Source organism: Bradysia coprophila, unplaced genomic scaffold, assembly GCF_014529535.1.
Source record: "Bradysia coprophila strain Holo2 unplaced genomic scaffold, BU_Bcop_v1 contig_324, whole genome shotgun sequence".
Taxonomy (NCBI): Eukaryota; Metazoa; Arthropoda; class Insecta; order Diptera; family Sciaridae; genus Bradysia; species Bradysia coprophila.
In genome coordinates, this window is record NW_023503584.1 from 3,494,761 (window position 1) to 3,516,593 (window position 21,833).

The following is a 21,833-nucleotide window of genomic DNA, read 5'->3' on the forward strand; positions in this document are numbered from 1 at the left end:
AATGTCGATCTTAATCCGTTAAAACAATTTGAGTACTCGAAATATTCAGAAAAATTATGCGGGATGGATTATTTCACTGCTAACAGCAACAACAAAAAAACCAACTGAAAAAACTTCTGTCTAAAAATCCGTATCACACACCACAGAAGAAAAAAAAATTGAAAGAAATTCTTCATAACTTGCGTGATGGGAACTTCCGTGGAATCAACGGGCGGTATCTCTTCAAAAATTTAATTTTATTTATATACGCGCGTTTTTATAAGACATTTTCATTTTATTTGTTTTTAATAATTTGGTTGTATCAATTTCATTAGAGAGATACACTGAATCGAAATAAATACATTAAGAAAAACACATCGAAAAGTGTCATAACCTTTTTCAAAATTGAAATCAAGGAGTCACGACTTTAATATTAATTTTATTGGGAGAGAGAAATGAGTACGGAATTAAAACGATTTACCGAATTTACTTGGTCAATTATGTGTGGACCAGCACGATTGCATGGGACGAAATGTTAAGTGGGTACGAAGACTGACGAATAATACATTTGTGTTGACAATATGTTAAAGCCGTTCTGATCGAGAGAGCAATCACTTCAAACTAATCTTAGGAGTGATTTACCCCTTAGTTTTGATTATTGAAAAACCCTTTTTTTTGCTTTAAATCAAAAACTGTAAGCTGGGTGCACGAGATTGAAAAACACTTACCAACCTTTATTTAATTAATTTTCAAGCTTAAACAGGAAATTCTTAAATATTTTAAAATATTTTTAGATTTATTATGAATTTTCAAGAATTTTATTCGATTTTTATAATTGTAAGAATTTAGTTTTTAAGAATTTTTGGAATTTTAAAAACTGAAGTTCCAAGTAATAAGGCCTACCTTGACTGGCTGACCGCTAACGGTATTAGTTAACAACTCAGCCAAGAAACATTGTATCCCATCTAAATGTTGAAGCAAAGCAAAACATAAAATTCATCTCAACCACCATATCGCCTAAACATTCAGCTCGACAACTAACACATTTCTTTTTTCAATTCATCTTTTCAGATTATATACACATCAGAATTCTACAAATATTTTCGGCTAGAACACTGAAGTGGTTTTTGTTCAATTCTTTTTTTATCATTTTCAATTTGGATATTTCGGTGTAGCACGATTGTTTGCAACAGAGCTGAAAATTCACATCAAACTGATTGGAGCCGGTTTGCAGCACCCGTTAACACGGGATGGTGCTGATTCCTTTTGGAAAATGCCGCATGCAGGTAATAAGATATATTGATTTTGTTTATGTAAGTTAAAAACAGACCGCAACAAAAACTGTGTAGATAGACGGTGTAGAAAGATGAGTATCAAAATTATGATTAATGAACAAATCAAATCACATCAACATTATTGATTCATTGACTAATCGACCGAGATTCGAGTTCATGAATTAGCGACATTTGCGAGAAACGGTTTAGTGCCGCTCGTATACCTATAGCAAAGCTATTTCCTTGTCAATTGATAAAATTCAATTTTTAACTAAATGAAATATACGTCAGTGAACTTTAGACATGAATTTGCTTCAGCTCTTTTTCAGCTGGTCCCCCCATACGAAAAATTGTTTTATACTTCTTCATACGGATTTGTAATTGGTTCATTAAAGTAATGCAAATTCATGTTAAAATTTCACTTACGTTCCCTGAACGCCTGAATCCAACAGGCATGGGCGATAATGAAAATGATTATCGATAATTATCAATTATCGATAATCGATAATTATCGACTTTTTTTATCGAAAATTATCAAAAAAATATCGATAATTGATAATTATTGATATTTTGATAATTATCAAGATATCGATAATTCGATATATCGATATTTCGGTCCGAAAATCCGATATTTATCGATATATTCCGATATATCGGTATATTATCATGAATTTTCAGATAAATATCAAAATATCGATATTTCGATAATTATCGAATTTCGATATTTTGATAATTGTCGATAATTATTAAATTATCGATAACGATATGATTAATCGATTATCGATAATTTCTTTCGATTGATATTATCGATAATTTTGAACGCCTCCCATCCCTAGAGTCCAATACCTTTTTCGTCAAAAATGTATTTTTTCGAATCTTTTTTGATCGAATCTATTACTTGATTTGATCTAAGTACTTTCTACAGATCGAAAGAAAATCTTCTACTTCATTTGTTTTTAACATTTATTTTGCTGTAAGACGACGTTAGATAGAACTCATTCATTATGTTTGTTGTTGCTGTCGACAACGACAACTGATGAAGGATGGAGTAAATGTTTTTATTCGGTCTGTGACGTCTTTGATAACTCTCGGTCTGAGATCTTTTCTGCAAGACTTCTAGACATTGGATTCGATAGACGATACGTAAACACAAGAAGTACCAGATTTTGTGATTACTTTGTTTTCCTTGAGGATAAACATTTTTCAAAGAAATTATATCAGACCACTTTACTATCAAATCTCAAATCTGTATCGTCTCTTTATCCGTTATTTGTCAATTTTCAGCGAAGATTTTTTCGACAAAACTCTGAGTTAGGTGTCAATAGATCTATTGTAGATTGTAAATGATTTGCGTTTCTGAGGAACATACCTCGTTGAGTGAAATATCAATGGTTTTCACAAACAAATGATCTTTATAAAAAATGCTTAAGCTTCTTCCTTACCGATAGCAGCTGTCTCACGTGATTCACATTTTTTTCTTTAAACTCCAGTCTCGGAATTTAATTCATTCCACAGAAATAGCTATACATAGTAAACCATCATCCATACAAGTACGTGAAGTGAATTAAATCACTAACTTCGATAATACCTTTTATAGAGTGCAGATAACTACACAGATATTCTTACCTTTCTAACACTCAACAGATTTTCTTCGTGATTCTGTTTTTTTCTTCTATTTATTTATTTTTCATATTCTATTGTCCAATGGATAATATCCCAACGTACATATCATATCGACATTGTTATGCTTCTTCTTCTTCTCTTCATCTCCTTTAATATTTCATATAAAAAATATTTTTTTTGCGATCGTCTTATATCATAATGCTACTTATCTCTTGAAAAAGATTAGTTATTTTTCATAAAAGTTTTATTTCTATATAAGACGTGGATATATCGGTTTGGTTGTTGGTGTGTAGAGCTGTAGGGAAGATGCATAAAAAAATATTAATTTCTTCTTTTCTTATTGTATAAAGTCTGTTTTTCATTTTGTTGGTGGTGGTGCCGAGAAGATTTGATTTAATTTTTTTTTTCTTATTTTCATCTGTATCTCTTACGCCTCTGAAACTAACAATATGCTTGTAAGAACCGAAGAGCTTGTGGTTGATTTACAAAAAACATAATAATATACTGAGCTGGATGAGATTTATTCATGGATTGATATTGAAAACGATTCCGGTTTCTACGAAATACTAAAAGAGCTTTTCAGATGGTTTATATTATGGTCAATGGTATTATGAGAATCGTTATGCTGGTGGATTAGACATACTTCTGCGCTATTGTATCCTCGGCGATCAATGAATTTGGGTCGATTAAGACCTCTATTAAAGTATACTCTTTTCTCAAAGCAATTTTGTCTGAATCGGGGATATTGCTTATAAATTCGTAGCATTTAGAATTGAGGTCTCGGAGTTGGTGGGGAGAACTGTTGGAACCGTATCAACTGTCGTAGTTGATGTTTTGTGGACAACTAGTATGTGGATTTCGATTTTTATAATTTTTTGTTCTTTTTATTTTTGAACAATAAGTAATTTTTTAGAGAAGAGGCGAGCACTGCTCGCAGCAATAATGTACAAAATAATTGGCTATGAGTAATGCTATGGAAGATGAGTTTTAAATATGACGTTTTACAATTGCTGAAGAGGACTAGTTGTGGTCTGGTCATGAGAATTAAATGAATAGATAGTACTCGTACACTTTGCTACCTGCAAACAGTGATGTCTTTCGATCATTGTAATCAATATCGAAGATAAAGTAATGAAAACCCTTTCAATTTCACATGTAATGTGTTTGACGAACTTCAGTCTCCTTGCATTTCCGACTACCCTTTTCTTTTCCCCGCTCATAAAGCTCAATTTCGTTAACACGATAAATGATTGCAATATTGCGGTAATTGTGAACACGTTATTACAATACTTCACGACAATAGCATTTTCTCGCACACGTGTCCCTAATGTCGTAATATTTTACTCACCAGTGAAATGAAAACCGAATTGCTTCATTATGAATGCACACCGTTCGTCCAATAACCGATCAGAAGAAATGTATGTGCCGGAGAATTCACCAACTTAAATGCTCGTTTAATCGAAATCAAATTAAAACAAAAATTTCGTTTTATCTCAAAAACGTGTATACCCAGTGTAAAAACATAAAAAAGTGTAGCGTGTGCACACTCTACACATTTTTCCCGTTTTATGTGTCGAATATATTTATATTGGTGAAATGGCACAGTGTACGGAATATGATTGGGTATTTGCGACGACTGGATTCCTGCCAGAATAACGCATTATTTTGAACTGCGAGTGTGTATAATTGGAATGGGGTTGAAGGGATTTTTTACTTGGCTGGGCAATTTTGTATTTTCTACAGCTTGTATGTCTGATATGTTTTTTTGTTGTTGTTGTGAGGGAACTGGTTTCAATGTTGTATTGAATAGTTGACGATGACGATGTACACTAGGAATGGATGTTTTTGAAATTATTTTTAGATGCATAATCCCCCAAGTATTACTCAAATTAACTATGCAATAGTTAAATCAGGAAAGTCTGCTAATTTTCCTGTCCGATAAAAAAAATATAATTGGAACTATCAATTGTGTCACTCTGATGAGTGGATGCCCAATTATATTTTGGACGAACGATTTTAGCACTCTCTTGATGCATAGAAATCATATACTCCTTAAAAGTAAGAAAATAAACGATATCAGTTGTGCGAATTGTGAACAACTTCTTGAACGTAGATTTGTTGCTGTTTCATTGTTGGTTTCTATAGCCTAAATATTGTTAATTAAATAAATTTGAGATAATATAGCTTAATCATTAACAGATGGCTAGTATCACCTTTATAATTTCAGAATCTATTACTTCGATTGATCTAAATTATTATCAACATAATAACTTGTAAATCTTTTACTTCACTAGTTTCTAACCACATATTTTGCTATATTAGATCACATAGGCTAGAGTAAATTGCTTATTTTAGTCGTCATCGTCAATAACAGATAAGTTAAGGACTACCACAACTTCAAAAAATCAATTTCTCAAAAATTTCTCAAATTTCTCTAAGATTTCTGAAATTTCTCAAAAGTAGTCCCTGGTATGAAACTTTCCTTTATTGAGCAAAAAAAAAAAAAAAATGTGCGCTGAGTCGCGTTGAGTTGTCACAAATAATAGGATCCCCACTGATTGAGCGAGCTTAGTCAGATGCCTTACTCCGAGGAAATTTCAGAGAACAAGTCCAAAGATATCACTGCATTAGTATCTACTTTATGTCATGTCAAATTCTTTTTAATATTTCGGAATTAAATTTCGTCATAATTCGAACAAACATGTGCCAACACGACAAAGGATTAAATGAAATTGATAGTGGTAAAAAAAAGCCCAGAAATATCACACCCCCTCTCACAATTCATAATTTTTATGTTTATTCACTTCATCATAAATGTTGAAAATGAATCAATCCAATGATTTACGCTGCTCTCTCTCTCTCTCTCTCTCTCTCTCTCTGTGTTTGCCTTTAACAAAAAAGGATATATGTAATTTCCCGTGTCATATACAGAACACGCGTTGCATAACAATAATAATTCATTTATTATATCAGTTTTTATCAATTTTTAAATGACAATATTAGCAGAATGAAAAATGATTTTTTGTTTGTTTGTTATAAATTTCATTGTTAATGTCATCGGTAGTGTTCCGAATGGCATTTATTGTTGTTGATGTCTTTTCGATGCATTAATTTTGTGTCGTTTACCTTTTTGATGTAATTTATTTTCAGTAAAAATTGTAATAATTCCATCATCAGTTGGCAATAATAACTTCGTCTCATGCATGATATCATATTAGTAAAGTTTGGCGTTTTCGTTGTTACTAACAGTTACAACGAGCATCAATGATTCTGCGTCCTTAGAGCCGAAAAACCTAGAGTAATAATTCTATTGATGAGACGGCAATTATACTGCGTATTCCATTAAAAAATGATGCAAATCGGCCTAGTGTTTTCGGCCTAATGCCAGCTGTTTCCAGGGCCGCAATGGCTACCAAAAGGCGCATCGGGCGAATTGGCTGACAAAGGTTCAGAGGCGTCTAAATAAACTTTTTTGGTCTGAGGAGTTTAAAAAAGCGAAAGGCGGTCCGGGCCTGGCTGTTTCGTTCAGTAGTTTCTAAGCATTAGCACCTAAAGAAATAACGTTTTAGATTACCCAGATTTTTTACTACAAACTCACTATCTGAGAGAATTGTCATAGAGATCATGGCAGAGCAAAGCCAGGCCAGGCCAGGAGCTGTTAATTTTCCGATTGTCATATAAATTCTTTTGAAATTATATCCCGAAATTTAGGGCTACAAGATAGTTCAGGTCCTTTGTCAACTGATGCTCCTGCCTGCTTTTACTCTGCCGTGCTACGAAAGTCTCTTATTGATGAAATTATTGCATTGAAGCAGCTTCAGTGTCTTCAGTTTTGTCTTTTGCTGTAAGACTGCATTATTTACAAACTGCTTGAGACAACTGAAAAATAACGAGAGAAGTGGTAGACAAACGCAGTGTTGCAATATTCTCACATTTACGATATACTCACATCAGAGTATATTGAAATTTAGACAACACCTCCTTAGATACATATGTGTTACGTAATGCAAATTTTAATCTTTCAGAAACGGCTAGAATATATATACTTATTATGTCTCTTACGTATGTTGTTCAAAACATTCTCTTTGACAAAAAATCTTGTACTTCATTTGTTTTAACATTCATTTTACTATAGGAAAACCACTTTCATCGTACTTCATCTTCATTGCCTAGTTCCTTCGTTGTTCTCAATAAATAACGGACGCCGTTCAATTTGTTTCAAAATATTAATTCGTTTACAAGTAGCAGTCTTCAAATAGGTCAGTTTTCCGTGGTTAGACGGTACAATTGATCCAAACGCACATCAAAAGTAACCTCTGATTCGACGATAAAAAATTATCTTCATCATCAATAACACATCACTTAATTTAAGCTCGCAAGTACTCAAAATACAAAAAAAAACGACATCATAATACTGTGCAGCTTCTGTCTGTATAAACAAACTTTAATTAAAACATTACAATCCATTTCTCAATTACAATTCGATTGAAATGTGAGATAAAATATTATCCGAGGCCAGAAATATTAGGGCCTAAGTATGATATTTTATTTACTATATACAGCCATCCACCCACCCCAATAGATAATATGTCATAAAATCTCTCGACCCAACGCACGTACAGGAATAATGTCAAATAAATTTATGCTTGAAACATATAGATGTAACTAAGATGTTTGAATTGTACATCAATAGATCATTCTTTTACAGATTACATTGCTTATTATTAAGTCACGTGACGATACGTCGACAACATTAATATTGACAAAAACGTACTATGAATACAACAAGAAAAAACCCGTGAATAAACTCAAACAAACAGAGGGATTTTCAACACATAACGCGTCACGCAATCGTTTTGGCTTTTCATTTCACTTTTTTTTTCGTACCCTTGCGATGTTTCGGTGGGGTATCATAAAGTTTTCTTCCAAAGTGGGATTCGACTTTTCTTTTAATTTTTTGTATGGAAAATAACCATTTCTCCCACACATCCTTTTTCGCAACAATCTTATTTCCATTGTTAATGTTTTGCAATATGTTGTCTGTGCGAGAGTATCAACACCTAACAATGTAAAAGCAATCTCGAAAATAACAAATTTAAAATGATTCGTGTCGTTGTCAACAAGAATTTACCAACTCCAGACGGCATCCGGAACAATGGCAATGTGTACATAACATTTTTCTTTTACTTAGCAATCGAATACGACGGTAATGTGGGTGGTGTTACTGAAGGGTTGGTATAATATACAATTGAAGAATTGAATCGTTCCAATTCTATTATTAGCACTGGTGGTGGTGGTGGTGGCAACATGAAATGATTTATTTTTGATCATGTTACACTTGCGATTCGATTGTGTAGTGCTTTGTTTCGTTGATGGAACCAATACGCAACAATAAGGTGAGGTATCACCGTTAGATTTTTTACCAGTTTTTTAAGTTAAATTTTTGCCAAACAATGTGGCAAAATACAGTTTCGGTAAGTGAATGTTCCACGGACTACAAGCATATCACTAAGTACAATAGCCGAATCGCGGTCACGTGTTTTAAAAGAAGCATTCTCAATGTAGTGATACAAAATCTGCTACTTCATGAGGCTTAACATAATATTTTGCTTTATAAAACCACGTTACATCGAGCAGAATCGACAGAAATAAGCGTTGAATTTCTGTCGATTCTGTCATGGTGATAGAAGGTCGTCTTCTTGTGTCTCTACTCTGTTTGTTTGCTAAGTGTCTTGATTTCCACTTAGTATCAAGACTTGATATTCTCGGATCATCAGTTGTGTAAGTTAGCTGTTTTCAACAATTAGAATCAGGATTGTCGAATGCTGCATTTTTACTAAAACATAAAACGCTGAAGCAGGCTAGATAGCTTTCATAAGCAATATGTCAGAAAAAGTGTTTCATCTGCTTCACCAAGTTCTGTATTTCCTTGTGGCTGTATATCTGTGTGCTGTGTGAGAGGAAAGCAGATAACATGATCAGTGCTTGAGGGTACTCGTCGAAAATTGAAGAATGTGAACATCGAATTATGATCTATTGTGTGGCTTTACTTAATTGGGTTGAACGATTCTTTTGTTTATGATGACTGCTATGAGCCACATGTACTTTGAACTACCCCTTCCAGTTTCGCGATTTTCATTTTTTTTTGTACCGTATGCCATTTTCAGTTTTTCAGCTTTTTTTCAAATATAAAATTATGAAAGGAAAATCTAGATTTTTCATTTCAAAGACGAAATGAATTTTGCATTAATTGAAGGGCGTCGTTACGGGGTTACAGCTCTTGATTCACTTTTTTTTTTCTTCATTCAGTTATTAATTGGATGTGGTGTGCAATGAATGGAAGGTATTATTACTATTCATGTGGGTATGAAGTTTTTGAATTAAATTTTTGATGGGGGTGATTGCACTTATCTTGCACATGATTTCCATACGAATGTTTTGACTTTATTTTAATTTTCTTCATAACTTTAGGTACGATGAAAGTATTTATGCTTCTGTTAATCACGTTCTTATGTTAAAAATGGGACGTCTGAAATTTGATATCATCGATAAAATCAGTGATCCAATTTAGTTTTTAAGTATTGATGCTTATCGAATATTTATGATGTACATGATAGCAGAGTGTGTTAGAAATTATGACTGTTATGATAATGTATAAAACCAAATTACACTCATCGCTCACTGCCGTCAAGAAATATTGTATAGTTATATGCAGAAAGAGGACATGTCACATTAGCGAATTATAAAAAAAATGAAATTTCATCTAGGATTTCATTAATTTAAGAGGTTCCGAGCCTACGCTGAAATTGTAGTCTACATTTCTGCATTTCGAAATTTTTGATCACTGATATCTTTTTACGAGAGCCCTTTTTGAAAAATGTACGACCACATTTTCGAGTAAAAATATGTCAGCTTTGAATAAAAAATAAAATTGTCTGTGAAAGTTCCATGTGCTTTGAGAAAAGTGTACCTTTGATGCAAATTTGGGGCATCGGTACAGTTTTCTCAAAGCACATGGAACTTTTACAGACAATTTTATTTTTTATTCAAAGCTGACATATTTTTACTCGAAAATGTGGTCGTACATTTTTCAAAAAGGGCTCTCGTAAAAAGATATCAGTGATCAAAAATTTCGAAACGCAGAAATGTAGGCTACAATTTCAGCGTAGGCTTGGAACCTCTTAACTGCGTACACAGAAAACAGTGTCAGCCTATTCAAAACAAAGCTAAATAAATGATATTTCATGATATTTCATTTGTGTTATAATTCGCTAATGGGGCATGTCCCCTTTCCTCATTTAATTATTCAATCGTGAAGTAATGCTGTTACGTCAGGTTTTCTGATTTAGAATTAGAATGCCAGCGCCAGCGGTTTATTCACTTTTCCAGACTGTAACAAACCGAAATTTAAATGCTTTACATTCTGTAACTTTATTTCCAAAAACGAGAAGGTACAAGATGCCTTAAGCTCTTTTAATCGTAAAGTTTAAGTCGTATGGATTTCGTATACAAAACTTTTAAGTTTGTAGATACCTCGAATTCAACATCGACTTTAACAGTTCGTGGATTATACTATTTTAACCTTCACAACCATAAAAATTTAGACAAGCAAATGAGACTTACACACTCTAACAATGGCAAACAAAAACAATACTGTCGTAAACACTTAGCTTTCACTATCAACCCACTCGTTCTGGTAAGCTAAAATGAATACATTTTTCCCTCATTTAATAACATTTTCTATTTATTATTATAATTAGATGTTCACATGTTTAATTTTAACATGATGACACTTGAATCACTTATAATCTCATCTATTTTCTCATATATATATATAAATCGTTTTTCCGTTATAATATGATTTTTCCACTCATCGTTAAAAATATAATAATATTTTGCCATTGGGTAGACGGAGATTTTGTGCTCATTTCTATCGTGAATCCATTTTTACGCATGTGTGATACTATGGAAAACGAATTTATTATCAGGAAAAGCCCCTCCGTTAAATTACAGCACAAGTGGTTTGTATACTTATATGTTCTTCTCGTTGTGCAGAATGTGTGTATTATATTATGGGAGTTTAGTACTTGAACAAACGTATATAAATTTTCAAATTATATTTTCTTTTCGCAATGGAATAGAGGCAGCATCGTAGTATACCTTTTGACTATTTTCAGACCAGAGTTGAAGGTATACGAGTGCATCGGGGGAGCATTATATATGTTAAAGGAAAATTGTCTTCACAGCATGATTTAAATGAAAATACAACCACTTAATTAAACCATTTTTATCGTTGCATAAAAACTAAACCTACGGAACTTTCGGCTTATTGTTGTTGTAGTGGAATTACTTTTGATTAACAGGAAGTTTTGGTTCGGTGAATGAACGAAAACGTTCACAGAGACCACTCTACATAACTTTACTTTAGTTTAGTTAAATCAATTACTTTCTTGTCCTAGCCGATTGAGTGTAGGTAATTTCGCTTGTTCTAGACTAGTTGAATGAAATTGTATAAAATCATCGTCATAAGAAAGATTCACAAATTTAAATGTTTCGGAAAGAAGACTCGATAGAACTGTAGAAATTTCATCTCCGAACTAAAACTTTCAGTTAGGAAACAAAATTTACCACCTGTCCCGCGCAAAAATTGAAAAATGTTCAATGAACATTTCAAAGCAAATATTTTCAGAGAAACAATGTTGTGATACCAGCAAACTTTCTAGTGTGAGCAGATTGCTTCAATATCTGTTTTTCGATAAGGGCAATTGTATATATCGCCTTTTGCCTCGGAGTAAACTCTACAGGCTGATTTTCAGCTAGTTCATTCATAAAACCTCTCTTAACAGCCGAAGAAAATTAATTCATAAAGCTTGGGGTAAACTGTAACCTTTGTGAAACGACAAATTATCTAATACCATAGCAGAGCTGTGATAATACCGAATTGTTTCTAACCTGACACATACATCTGTTATCGATAACGACCACAAAAATAATGACAAGTTCTGGGTAATATGGTCCTTTATATGGTAAAATGCATGTTAAAAAAATGAAGTACAAGATTTGAAATCAACAGATTAAAAATACTTTGATCGATGGAAGGAATAACCAGATAATAATACTGGTCATATTCTTGCCGTCTGTAACAGGTTACCGACGTAGATAAGCGATGGATGACAAAAAATTAAAGTAATAGTGCAAGACGATACCTTGTACAGAAGAAGTAGTAGATTAAAGGAATAAAAGAGATAATACCTTCATTGACTATACTTTCCAACTAAGCTTTGGTTCTAGAACTAGTGATGAGAAATCAAACCCTTACGGTACCCTTTCCATTACCAGAACTTCACGTTCAGCAAGCATACCTATAAGTTTCATATACTTAAAGTTTCAAGGATCGGTGTCTTGTTTTGAAATATTTTGTGACATTGTTTTGTAGAAGGAAAAGATTCAGTCAGAATTAGTACACGGTTGGTTTGAAACGAGATTAAATAGGGACCACCGACCACCAATATTTTTTTTTTCATATTTATAATGAGTGATGGACAAGAACATCACACAGGAAAAAATTAGCCCGAACCCCTGAGCCGTTTCTGAGAACCAGTGGATGCGCTGCCACAAGCAGACAGACACAGCCTGATCACAAATTTTAATGGGGATCGGTAGAGGGAAAAATTCTAAGATACACTGTGTAAAAAATATTTCCTTCGATCATCTGCTCTCGGAGCAATAACTGTTGAAAGTCAAAATTTCACCATTTTCGAAGAGTGATATATCTTTGACAAAGTTTCCGCGCCAGCCAGTGCAAATTGATTCTAGACGCGGTTAATAAGCTCTTTCAAATGGCGATAAAAAAATTGAAAATGTTCTTTTAAGTTACATTTTCAGAGAAGTTAATTTTTCCGCTACCCTCGGTGAAATTTGGCCACTTCTGTACCTTTCTGGTAGCCTTATTTCAAACTTATTTGCCCCTGATATTATAGCCTGAGGAATAAGCTTTTCAACGATACCAAACATACCATACTTGATCCACAACAAGTACTGTTGATGATTCAGTTTTCAATCGAGATTTTTTTGAAAAGTAGTGGACTTTAATGACTCTCTGAGTCTGTACCATACATATAATTGAGTAAAAGACATTCAATTGTAATATTATCTTGAAATTTAATAATTTCGTTTTCGAGGGCTCCGGATTTTCGAGTAGACTGACTTCGATTGAAAACTGAATCATCATCAGTACTTGTTGTGGTTCAAGTATGGCATGTTTGGTATCGTTGAAAAGCTTATTCCTCAGGCTCCAATATTAAGGGCAAATAAGTTTGAAATAAGGCTACCAGAAAGGTACAGAAGTGGCCAAATTTCACCGAGGGTAGCGGAAAAATTAACTTCTCTGAAAATGTAACTTAAAAGAACATTTTCAAAATTTTTTTTCGCCATTTGAAAGAGCTTATTAACCGCGTCTAGAATCAATTTGCACTGGCTGGCGCGGAAACTTTGTCAAAGATATATCACTCTTCGAAAATGGTGAAATTTTGACTTTCAACAGTTATTGCTCCGAGAGCAGATGATCGAAGGAAATATTTTTTACACAGTGTATCTTAGAATTTTTCCCTCTACCGATCCCCATTAAAATTTGTGATCAGGCTGTGTCTGCCTGCTTGTGGTAGCGCGTCCACTGGTTCTCAGAAACGGCTCAGGGGTTCGGGCTAATTTTTTCCTGTGTGATGTTCTTGTCCATCACTCATTATAAATATGAAAAAAAATTATTGGTGGTCGGCGGTCCCTATTTAATCTCGTTTCAAACCAACCGTGAGTAGGGCAGTCACTCAAATTACCTTTTTTTTATCTTTTCGGTTTCCCAAATCACATCTACACTTCGTTATAATACCAACAACAACCGTCCCAATATTAACTAAAAAATCTAATAATTTTTTCTCTTTCGTTTTACTGATTATTTTCCAGAACGAATAATGCATGGGCACGCGACTTCAGTGAGTCAAAGTGCCCTTTTCGGATGTTCGACAGCTGGCCATAGTGGCATCAATCAACTGGGTGGCGTATATGTAAACGGTCGACCGTTACCCGATTCGACGAGACAAAAAATTGTCGAACTAGCTCATTCAGGTGCTAGACCCTGTGATATTTCACGCATTCTTCAAGTGTCAAATGGATGCGTTAGCAAAATTCTTGGAAGGTAATTTTTATGCTTTGGTCGTATGGTCATTTTAGTTATAAATTTGATTGGAATTTATCCTTAAGTAACTCAATGAGATTCTCAACTGACTCTGTCTGCTTTATGTAAATATGCGAAAAATGAAATTTGCTCAGCCTGCACATTCAGCAACATTTTTAAGTTATAACATCATTCAGGTAACTCAATTATTTCTGTTCATTTATTCACTTAGGTATTATGAAACCGGTTCAATAAAACCGCGTGCAATTGGTGGATCAAAACCTCGTGTGGCCACAACTCCCGTAGTGCAAAAAATAGCCGACTACAAACGTGAATGTCCTAGTATTTTTGCATGGGAAATTCGCGACAGATTGCTATCAGAAGCGGTTTGCAATAGTGATAATATACCAAGTGTAAGTAAACAAATTCATTTTGCTGGTCTGCCTTTAATTAATTAATAATTTCAATAAAATTACTGAATGAATCGACCACAATATTGATTCATTCAAAATATTTACAACAAAACAAATTTCCGCATAAAATTCCAAAATCATTTAATTCAAGCCACATAATACAAAGCAATTGGGAAAAAATGCTCCCTTGAGACACACGGTACAATTCGTATGAAAAAAAATTGTGTTATTGTTAAATAGACCCCGTAACCATATACATCACGCTGAAAACTCCACAAGAATTTTATTTGTTTTCTCTACCCGGGGTTTCTACTAGTCGTAAATGTATCCCGAAAGTTGGCTATGTACCTTTAGTCGAAGAAAATGTTTCACATAAATAAACGCGCCCTTCGCGCATCATTTTGTATAACAAAAACAGTCAGATACATGTATACAGTGTACAGCGAGGCACACCGAACATTTCAAACCCTCGTCATGATTGTGTACATATGTATATATGCAAGGATTCTGAAATACACAGAGTATATAACAGACGATCCCAACGATATTGCACAATAGAAAAGATAATGCAAAACGAAAAGTTAAAACCCATTACATGGTGAATTGTATACCTACCTAGCTACATACGTACGTATATACGAAGAGGTTTTTCAGTATTTAACCCATGTATACTAAGCGTTTCATAGATACTTGCCTCGGTTGTATACCGAGTATACACGGAATACCATCCGTAATAATATAACATCTCTGAAAAGGGAAAGCACATAACGATAATATAGCATACCTATATTGAGGGGTCAAAACAATATCGGAGTAACTGCGGCTGCCTAGTTTGTGGTGAAGAAAAAAAAACAATATCTGTCTCTAAAAGGCGAAAGGGAATAACAATCCGTAACGTACATTACATAAACATATGGTCATAAATTTTACTTGGTTCCTATTGTTTCACATTTCGGAAAATGTGTACATTTTAGTTATCGAATTTCGAATTGGGTTATCGTAGCACCAGAATGTGAATCAATTTGAGCCAACCACATTTGCATGTAATCAAACGTTGGCTTTGGCTGTTCGAATGTTAATAGGGCGGGTCGCATGCGTTTTACGTAACGTTTTTTTTTTTACATTAATGATTTTAAAGTTCTGAAATTTGAAATTATTTTTAGCGCCAATTTGCAAGAATTTTCGTTTTCAATTTAAATTGTATTAAATAGACTGATAAAGTTCGCGAAGTACTTTTCATGTTTCAATCACTACTTTCGACGCTATCAGCATGTAAAATCCATTGCATAACTCTGGATAAAAATGAAAAGTCTCGTTTTCGTGTGTTTCACACGAAAATTCTACTATTCATCTTTTTATCCCTAGTCATGTAATAGTTATTTACATAACAAGAGATAAAAAGTACTTTTCATGTTTCACGCACTTCTTCAGACGCCTTTAGTATGTAAAATCCATTATGTAACTCGGGTCTCGTTTTCGTCTTTTTATCCCTAGTCATGTCAAGTACTATTACTTTAATTGTTTCAACATACACATTTTACATAAGACAACTAAGAGATTAGCGCTTATTTTTGCCGTCGCTTACTATAACAGATGGCATACCAATTCACGCCGCCAGTGCGGTCGAACGAAATTCAAAATGGAAAGTGAGGAGATCGTTCTAACGTAGCGTCATTTTCTTGCAAGGAAGCGTTGAAATGTATTTTTCGGTTCACTTTGTCATCGAATCGTCACTTAAAATTCCAATTGTATGTCTTCGCAATTTTTTGGAAAATATTTCGGAAATAGTTATTTGTTAACCAAGTGGAGTAGATGAGGAATTTCACAAATTCGCTCAAGGTGGAACTTCCTATTTTTCCCCGAGGTGAACACAACGTTTTTCATGATTATTTTCTTCACTTAAATCCTTAAATGGCGGGTTTAGCCACATTGGGTTAGAAAACGAATATTTTCTCACCTAAAATGGCTAAATATCAAAACAAACTATTTATTTTATTTTTATCAAAGTGGACAAAAAACGGATTTTTGCAAAACGTAAGCATGAAAAACGTTGTGTTCACCTCGGGGAGAAATAGGAAATTACACCTTGAGCAAATTTCGCTCATCGTAAACTTTCCTATTTTCACCACTTGGTTAACAAACAACTATTTCTCATTCGATCTGTCACTTTGTTCATGTCTTCGCAAATAGCATGGCGAGTCGACGTTTTCGTTTCGTCATAAAAATAGCAAAACATAACATGCAAGCATGAAAAACGTTGTGTTCACGTCGGGGAGAAAATAGGAAATTCCAAATCGAGCGAAATTGCTGCTCTTTTCTCCCCTAGGCAAACAAATAACTATTACTTCTAATAAACAGAAAAGCTTCACGAGAAGGATATTGTTCTAGAGGGCACAGTATAAAGGTTATAGAATAGAGTTATGTAAGTAGATACATATCATCAAAATAACCTTTTTGCTAACTGTTGTGGGTTTTGTACTTGAAAAACATTAACGTTCTTCAAACTGTATCGCACTAAGTTTACGTATACACTAGAAATACGGTGGCGTATTTAACCGATCGCAGTAATTTGCTACAATCTCTACTGTTTTCCAGAAAAGATTGTGAAATTTAGAGAATAGTATTGTCGCGCTAAACGTTCACAAACGGAATCCATTTTATCAGAATAATTATCGAATCTAGCCACTCTTCCGATCTAAGTATTTTCAACAGACCGGTACACAAAATCTTTTATTTCGTTAGTTTTAACGTAAATTTTGCTCTACATGAGATCACAATAGTCAACATTTCTTACCATCTTCCTGGTCGATAACAGATGGTCTAGCTCAGAATTTGATTGCGAGCGATCTGATCGTTTAGAATCTCTTTACGAGCGATTTAATTGTGATCTATATTCATAAAATGTATTAATTTCCCGAAGTAAAGCACAAAACTTACGTTTCACCACAATAAATCTGCTTGATATTCGATACAGTTTTACCGAAATGTTCAAACGGTTGTAACGCTAAATCATATTCCTATCAAAATCCTTTCATATAATCATACCAGCGTGACAGAAACATATCATTCTTATGCAGAAATGCTCTTCATTTACGTTCTAATGGTACATCCCTTTACACTTCATTGGTTAAATACAAAACACCAGTCACTTTCTGAGAAATTGTAAAACATGATGGGGTCACCATTGCCGTTTGCATAGCTTATGTATATAGCTCCGTTTGTACGCAACCAAGATATTATATTTGGTTTACGTTGCGTGCATAGTTGTTTATACTGTTCGGTTTATTATGTAGGAATATTGTAGAATGTATATGACATAATGAAGGGCAAACAATGTACTTTTTTATGGATGGATATGTTAGCTCTGTGTAAAGCATAATACGATGTGGTATGACTCGTCGAATATCGTTCATTATGAATGTTGTTTGGTGCAATTAATTATTTTGGAGAAAATTAATGTTGACGATACGTTAATGCATCAGCGATTTCCACGATATATACGAATACCGGGGCAGTCGTAAAATTCTCTCGCGTACAGCTTTATTATCAGTATTTCAAATGTTAAATGTGTAGAGTAGTAGAGGTGTGTGCTGGTTTAAAATGAATCGGCCGCGATATGTTGGATTGGTGACGGAGAAATTCTTTGCAATTTCGTGCAGGTCTATTCGAATTGCTTTTTAAAACGAAAATCGAATCTTAGTCAACCCAGACTAGTTAAGATGCCTTACATTCTGTTTGAAGTTTTAGTATTTTTGAAGAGAACTTCTGCTTGCCAAACCACGCTGATTTTTCGTGTCAGAGGATGAGACTGACCAAAAAGATATTCATTTTTACAGAGTTTTGAAAGTGACGTCAAATAGTAACAACGTCAATATCTTGAAACGATTTAATCCATTCACGTGCAGACGAAAGTTGAAGCCTTATTTCTTTATCACTTATGGAAAGAAACGGCTACTGGCTTAGCTTGCAAGACAATACAAAAGTTTCGAGCTATTGTAATCTCCAATAATGGAACGTCGCTTGTTTCCCCACTACATTCCTCATGAAAGTAAAACTTTACTCGCACAAGTTAAGAAGTTATTCGATATTTCACTTGAAGTCATATATTTAACGGGTCAGAGCGCATTTTAAATTCTGGAAAGTAAATGAAAGTTAGATGGGAAACTGTTACTGGCATCTCCTGTGCTCACAGTAGTTTTCGGGCAAAGCTAAACCGTTCAACTCAATTGCAATGTCTTTTTTTCACGGTATTAACTCCATAATAGCGATAAGCTGATTAAATTTTATTGACTAATTTATGGCTTCAAGTGCTACAATACGAATAAACATTAAAATAAAAATATTTGTTTTTGTGTTGTGTGTCCCTTCAGATTATTTAAACTTAATTTTCACAACTTTTGAATTAAGTGATGGCTACTACACAAATACAGTAAATGATATTGTGCTCCTGTATATCACTTTTTTTTGCTACTATACGTCTTACCACACAGCACAAAGGCGAACAGACAAGAATAGCAGGAGAAAAAAAAATCGAAGAAAATGAGTTTGAAAATAACTTTGAAGTTGCAAAATGTATTGGTGGATGGTTGTATACTGTAAGGACGTCTATACACGTAATCAAAATATGAACGAGATTCTTAAAGAAGAAAAAAAATGTTTTTTTATTAACAAACAAGGTTGAGGTAGACGACGGCTTTATAAATAGTAAAGAGATCTATATCCAAATTCGTAAGACTTAAGACTTTTTCAACTTTTTTAAGCCATATTGTCGGTTCAACATCTATAGTAGACGTATAACGTATTTAGACGAAACAAAATAAATATTTTTTTTGAAGTACCAACCAGAGTGTATTGATATGGTATTTATTATGTGTAGAAGACAATGGGTTTTTTGTGAGGTAGAGGGTATATGATGGAAAATAAAATAATAAGAGAGAAGAAAAAAAGTACGGATTAGTCTCTAGACGAAGACGAAACAATTTTCCATTGTTACACTTACAATATTCGATATGTTGAGTAATCTCACTTTTTTGTATGTTTTTTTTTTGGTTAATAACATACTTTTTATTTGATTGTAACTTATTTTTGGTTTGTCGGATACCGACAAGTAAACTCTGCTCTAATTCTCCATTCAATTTGTCCTTATTTATACCGAACATATCGATAATTACGCTGATCATTACTGCAAATAACACTGGAATTTATAGAAATCAGTTGAGTACAGAAATGGGAAAGAGCAGTTTGAAATATCTTTGTCCCATTATTGCCAAACCGACACAAATTTACGTTAGCAGAATTTAATCCACCAAAATGCAGGTTGAATTTAACCCTTTTATAAACTGCAAGTGATTGAATCTGTTACTTCTTTTGTTTAAAATATCGTTTCGTATGTGATAGAAAATCTTTTACTTCTAATGTTAACCCATAAGTTTGTCACATAAGATAACACTGAAACGTTAATTATCCAATGGACACGAGAATGCTACATGGAATGTGGTCCATTTAATTCTTGATTTATCCTCGATATCTTAATTTATTTATAATAAAATCGTTTGGAATCAACTAACCTAGCGTTAGCCACAATACATTGTGAGTCTGAGTCTGGGTTGCTTGTGTAGCTTGGAAAGGCCAAAAAACGCGTTTCCATATGTAGTTTTAAAGTCTACAACTTATGTTAAAACAAGAGAAGTAGAAGATTTTGTATCAATTTGTTTAAACATTTGATGACGTTTATATGATTCTATGTTTGTTTACACTGTCGTACTAGCCGACGAAGAACTGTAGATTTTGCTGGTCACTTTCAATTCAACATTGATATCCACGGCGCCCTGATGTAGTCCTCTGTGTTATTATAAACAATTAATGGACATGGTCACTTCATAGACTTCAATTATATTTTTGAATACTAAAAAAACCAAAATTTCAATTTTGAGTCCAAATTACTTCAAGAAAAAAAGGTGCCGACAAAAAACAGACTAATCCTTTTCCACTTATGATACCTTATTCGGCATCTCTTCTACAGTAAAAGCATTAAGGTATAATCTCTCAGATAACTGTAGCCGTAGGTCATATTATCTGTTCCAGTATGGTATTGATTATTATTATTGAGGAAAAAGCCATTAAAACTGATTATTGTGAGAGTACATATCGATTCATACCGCACACATTACACCCTTTTCTCTAGTGGTTTTTTTTTGTACAAGAATTCATTGTACGTATTGTTAGGTATGTGTGGTTCGGTAAAGTGAAACTACTCTCGAACACACCCGTTAGTTTTCATAACTAATTTTTATAACAATAACCACTCAAATTTAGATTAAGATTATAACATGAAATTTAGAGATTAGTTTTTGTTATATTTTTCTTGGTTATTTTTGGCAGCAGTTCGCTAAGGGTTGGTTGTTATTTTCCATACAGTAAAGACTTCGTTGGACGATAACAATGAAATGTTTATTTTAATTTATCGCTGGCTTTCCATTTATTACAAACGACAAGCGAGATGAAACTCATATTCTTTTGTTCGATACAAAATCTATTACTTCATTAGTTTGAGTAAATACTTTGATTTATAAGACAACGTTAACCAGAGCCTATCGCTTATTTTTGTCGTTACTGTCGATAACAAATGACAAGCCGTTTCTAAAAGCTTTTCAAATGAGGCTGCACGGTGGGTTTGAACGAATTTTAAATAAACGTGTAAGTTTCCAACCCGGTTTTTCATAAGCGAGTTGGGGGAGGGATGTGCTGTTCAAGTAAAGAAGTTTTAAAAAAATCCCCAGAGCTGTTCTGAGAACCAGCAACAGCGTCAGCCAGGGCTTGTGAAACAGTGAGGGCTGAAAAATTACATTGAAATTGGTAGAGGGACAAATTCTAGGATTTACAGTGGAAAAATTATTGCTCTCGATAATTTCTTCATGGAGCAACAACAGCTGAAAGTCAAAATGTCACCATGTTGAAAGACAGATATCTCATTTACGAAACAACCGAGGAAGCCTGTAAATACTGATCCCAGGCTAGTTTTGCAAACCCTTTCGAATAGCAAACAAATTGTTTTTGGTATCACTATTTACAGGCTTCCTCGGTTGTTTCGTAAATAAGATATCTGTCTTTCAACATGGTGACATTTTGACTTTCAGCTGTTATTGCTCCATGAAGAAATTATCGAGAGCAATAATTTTTCCACTGTAAATCTTGGAATTTGTGCCTCTACCAATTCCAATGTAAATCTTCAGACCTCACTGATTCACAAGCCCTGGCTGGCGTTGTTGCTGGTTCTCAGAAACAGCTCTGGGGATTTTTCTAAAACTTGTTTACTTGAACAGCACTTCCCTCCCCCAACTTGCTTATGAAAAAAACCGGGTTGGAAACTTACAC

General features: G+C 33.8%; 1 protein-coding gene across 2 annotated transcripts in view; it reads left to right on the forward strand.

The window, feature by feature from the left end:
* LOC119079488 (paired box protein Pax-6) overlaps positions 1-21,833 on the forward strand; it is a 70,258-nt gene that overhangs the window by 22,438 nt on the left and 25,987 nt on the right. For both annotated transcript variants that reach the window (XM_037187431.1, XM_037187432.1), the window contains exons 2-4: positions 1,051-1,265; positions 13,836-14,067; positions 14,279-14,459. In XM_037187431.1, coding sequence (XP_037043326.1) covers positions 1,253-1,265; positions 13,836-14,067; positions 14,279-14,459 — 426 coding nt within the window. In that variant the 5' untranslated portion in view covers positions 1,051-1,252. The remainder of the gene's footprint in view (positions 1-1,050; positions 1,266-13,835; positions 14,068-14,278; positions 14,460-21,833) is intronic.